Source organism: Rhinoderma darwinii, chromosome 3 (assembly GCF_050947455.1).
Source record: "Rhinoderma darwinii isolate aRhiDar2 chromosome 3, aRhiDar2.hap1, whole genome shotgun sequence".
Lineage (NCBI taxonomy): Eukaryota > Metazoa > Chordata > Amphibia > Anura > Rhinodermatidae > Rhinoderma > Rhinoderma darwinii.
This window is the reverse complement of record NC_134689.1, coordinates 420,038,732-420,043,289: the sequence shown is the minus strand read 5'-3', so window position 1 is coordinate 420,043,289 and position 4,558 is coordinate 420,038,732. Positions and strand designations below refer to the sequence as shown.

The 4,558-nt window shown below is 38.5% G+C and overlaps 1 protein-coding gene across 1 annotated transcript; it reads left to right on the top strand.

The window, feature by feature from the left end:
• Positions 1-2,456: 2,456 nt before the first annotated feature.
• LOC142750601 (olfactory receptor 11L1-like) lies at positions 2,457-3,389 on the top strand. The gene has a single exon (XM_075859598.1). The coding sequence runs from the start codon at positions 2,457-2,459 to the stop codon at positions 3,387-3,389; it is 933 nt and encodes a 310-aa protein (XP_075715713.1).
• The last annotated feature ends 1,169 nt before the right edge of the window (positions 3,390-4,558 follow it).

Here is a 4,558-nt window from a genome sequence, read left to right as displayed (position 1 = left end):
TACACCCAGATATCATCGGTGATCAATATCATCATATTAAATGCTTCCAGATCTTCCCACTTGAAGGACTCAACCATTGACATGGACAGATCTGACCATAGGTCTAGTGGAGCCGCTGATGACCATTCATGACCTCAACATATCTGGGGGAATATCTACCTGGGTAAAAATATGAACATGGAGGAGGGGGGGGGGGCTTTAATCATTTATACTTTTATAAAAAATATAAAAAAATGTTTGTTTTATCTGGATATAATCTATTCCAGTTTTTGTACAGTTGTACTGTTCCATAATGTATCATCTATAGAAATCTGTGGGGCCATATTGTACTCCAATTTCATACATATCTGGTATCTATAGGACCATACTATGCTCCGATTTCATACATATCTGGTATTTATGGGACCGTTCTGTAGGTTGATTTTATACATATCTAGTATCTACAGGACCATATGGAGGTATCTGGAGTTTTTTGTCTATATAAAAAAAAAATTGAGGCATGTTCCACCTGGTGCTATATTGTAGAGATTTCCTCCCCTCAAAGCATTGCTACTATAGGAGAATATGGAGGTACCATACAGTAGTACACAGAGTGCCTATGGCTTCGCAATATGTAACCATAGGTACTCCGAGTGCTGATGTCAGGCTCCTTGCCCAATTTCCAGAGAGAGAGAGAGAGAGAGCAAGATACAGAATACTATATTATATATACAGTTATGTACAGAGATTATTATATTATTAGCCCATGGAAAGACTAAGGGTGAAATAGCAGTTTTATGATTTTACAACATTTCCTAAAGCCCGAAAATCTCTATTCAGTTTGCAGCCGCCAAAGAAATTATCTGATTGCTGCAGGTCCGGATACTGGCATTTGGCACCCCAGGCATATAATTAATTTTGTCAGGAAAAATCTTATCTGGCCAGAAATGTTGTATTAAATGTTGGTTTATTAGATGAATGACAGCCTATGTAATATATAGATGCCTCTAGTCGGTCAGAGTGAATGCTTCTCTTACAGAATTGCTCTCTGTTACATAGCAGGAGATCCCTTTATGAAGTCAATATGCCGTAATAAGAAATATAGACAGGGGTTGGCTTCAAGTAAAAAAATCACGAAGGAACTAACTCTACAAGACCTCATTCTTGACCCTGCTGGTTGTCCTAATTAAACCTTATATATGAGGTATAATTACTTGACCCTATAAATAGTGGGGTACATTGATGTTTCATTTTGCTGACAGTAATGTTTGGTGAAAATTGTGTAATTTTTATATGACAAATTCAACATTTACCAAAATTGTAGGTTAATTTTTTGTTAATACTATATAATAGAGAATACCAGCCATAATGAGACCCTTCTATAAATACTGAGACATATTAAGTGACATCCCTATACTGAAAAAAATTTTCACGAGGAGAACATAATGGCAAATCTCAGCCATTAGATATATAAATTTATCACATGTCCCAGTGTTTTACCAGAATGTTCTATCTTCTAATTTGGATCTTCAGGCTTGTCAATTAGGTTTTCATGATTTCTTTGATGAGCTCCATCCTCTTGTCACTTGGTGTCCTCCTCTTCATAAGCCAAGAGTAATGGTCTTCTCCGTTGAGGTGTGTCTTCTCATATGTCTATAATAAGATAAAGCTTCAATCCAGTTGTTTGTGCTTTAAGCGGAGGATCTGACATCTACTTCACGTCTTCCATTTTGTTGGTCATAGTTTTCACCAGCACAAAACTTCAGAGGTTTCAATACTTGTACTTGTCCCACTTTATTTTTGTCCAAGATCTACAGAAAACTCTGTAGTCTGGAGAATCTCACAGATACATTGTAGCATGTAAAGATCTTTTCCAGGTCCTTCATCATCCTGCTTTGCATTTCTTGGCTACTTGATCCTTTCTTAAACTTTTCAAGTAGGCAAAGGTTTCTATTACATCCATGTCTGCACCAACTTCTCTACCGTTATTTGACTGTGATATTATAACTATGTCTCATCTTTTAATTTGATCATTTCTTGTGAGGATCTTCAGGTCTTTGAACTTTCCTGCTTTGACCATGGTGCCATCAGGATATTGAAGGTTTCTGATGTTTCATCCACTTATCTTGAGTTTTTGATCACTTTATTCTATCTTTTTATGTTAGGAGTACAGGTAGTGTGCAGCTGTCTCTTTTGCCTCGTAGTTCACATCAGAATGCACCCCAACTAGATCCATAGTAGCGTAGCACTAAAGCCGATCATACAAAAGACTCAAGGCAGTCCTGTATGCTCGTAAACTAGAGTTGGGCCTTTAAGAATGATCGCAGTAGATAATTGAGTTGCAGTTGAACAGTTAACCTTAAATCTCTTCTCAATAATGCGGTACTTTAGTTGTATGTGTCCTCTTCTATATATTTTATTTGTATTCCTCTGGCCTAGTATCCTCTGATCTCCCTCTGTCTTCTTGCCTCTAGGAAATGGACAAGAGAAATCAATCAATAATTACCGATTTTTTCCTTTTGGGATTTGGAAACCTCCACAATTTCAAGATTTTAGTTTTCACTCTGTTTTTGATTGTCCACATCATGGCTTTGACAGCAAATCTCATGGTAATTGTCTTGGTTGGGGTCACCCAGAGTCTCCATTCCCCCATGTATTTCTTTCTCAGCCAGTTGTCCTTGTCTGAAAGCCTATTCACCACTAACATTGTACCCAACATGCTATGGCTGATACTGGCGGGCGGAGGAAAAGTATCAATTGGCCGGTGTATATCACAGTTGTACTTGTTGGGGGTTCCAACCATTGCCCAGTGCTTGTTGCTGGCGGCCATGTCCTTTGATCGATATGTGGCCATCTGCAGACCATTACACTATGTCATTACTATGACCTTCAGTCATCAGCTTCAGATGGTCACCACCTGCTGGTTGTTGGGATTCATCTTGGCTTTTCTTGTATACATTTACTTGAGCAAGTTAAAATTTTGTGGCCTCAACACCATCAACCACTTCTACTGTGATATTGCTCCTCTTATACAGTTGTCCTGCTCCAGTACATCTGCTGTAGAGCTGTTCATTGCTGTGGTCTCCTTCCCGGTCCTCTTGACTCCATTTATGTTTATTACAGTCACCTACATTTCAATCATTCAGACCATCCTCAAGATTCCCTCCATCACTGGAAGACAAAAAGCCTTCTCCACCTGCAGCTCGCACCTGATCATTGTGTGCATGTACTATGGGACGTTGTCAGCCATTTATATATTCCCACCAAAAGATAATTCCATACATCTGAACAAAGGTCTGTCAGTCCTATACACACTGGTGACTCCCTTGTTAAACCCTCTTATTTACAGCTTGAGAAACCAGGACATCAGAGGTGCAATTTTAAAATATGTTCCATCTTTGAGTCTGTGAAAAGCAATGGAAATTTAGGGACATGAGTGTATTTATATAAAGTCCTGATGATTTCACCATAGGAAATTTCTGTAGTTGGTCTTCAGCATTAACAGTGGTTGGATAATATAAGCAAACATATATTTACTCATATACTTACTGAAAAGTGACAAAATATTTTTCATTTGGAATGGAAGTCGTGAATTGACCCTAGGACTGGAAAGTTTGTATAAAATAACCCTAGAGCCCTGGAGATGACAGTCCTACAGATATGTGAAGAAACAATATGATAAAATCCATAGGCTGAAGCAAAAGCAGAGGATAACTCTATTGGTGTAGAATAGTCCTGGAGATGAAAAGCGCCTAAAAATTTTAAAAACAACACGAGAAAACCATGGGCTAGAGAGGAGTAGCGAATTGACTTAAGGGGTAGATAATCAGTTTGGGATAGCCTAGAGCCCTGATGATGATAGGCCTAAAGATGAAGAGTATCTGAAGATTGAGAAGAAATGTGAGACACTCAAGTTTAACTTCCCACTCATAGAATCCATTCATGAGTCCTCTCTATGTCAGATAGCCCTAGGGCCCTGGAGAAGACCGCCCTAGAGATGATAAATATCTTTTACACGGGCCAATAATCATACAAACACTCAATGCCGATCATTGCCCTGTGTAAATATGGCAGAGATCAGTCGATGTGGAAGTGAGCAAAATATGTTTATGTGACTCCATCTTGTATGAAAGAATCCATTTTCTTTGAAGAATCATCTCTTTCTTTAAATTGCCTGAACAAGTATATATGTTTTATTCCTTAGCTAATGCTATGATTCCTTGTTATGTAGAACATAGCTAAATATTTACCAGTTCTTTTGAGTCTGCCGCCCCATATCATCTGGAAATACAGTTTGTTTACCATTGTTGTTATGGGGAATAGGCTGGTGACATGGCAGCTGTTGGGGTCATTATGACCCATCAGTCCGTGACGTTGCATGTTATGGTAAATTGTAGTCTTACATGTAAAAAGCCTTTCATGCTTGTGATTGTCTATGTATCACTTACTTCTCTCCGATATATCGATATATCTAATGGATTTGGATCTGGATAAGTGTACTGGATGGGTGTCAGTTGACACACCCACCCCTAAATCTTCAGTCTAATATATTTTGGCCAGGATTGCGTCAACAGTCGAC

Bases quoted from the DNA above. Each gene is read 5' to 3' on its own strand.
- LOC142750601 (XM_075859598.1), top strand. From the start codon at position 2,457: ATGGACAAGAGAAATCAATCAATAATTACCGATTTTTTCCTTTTGGGA.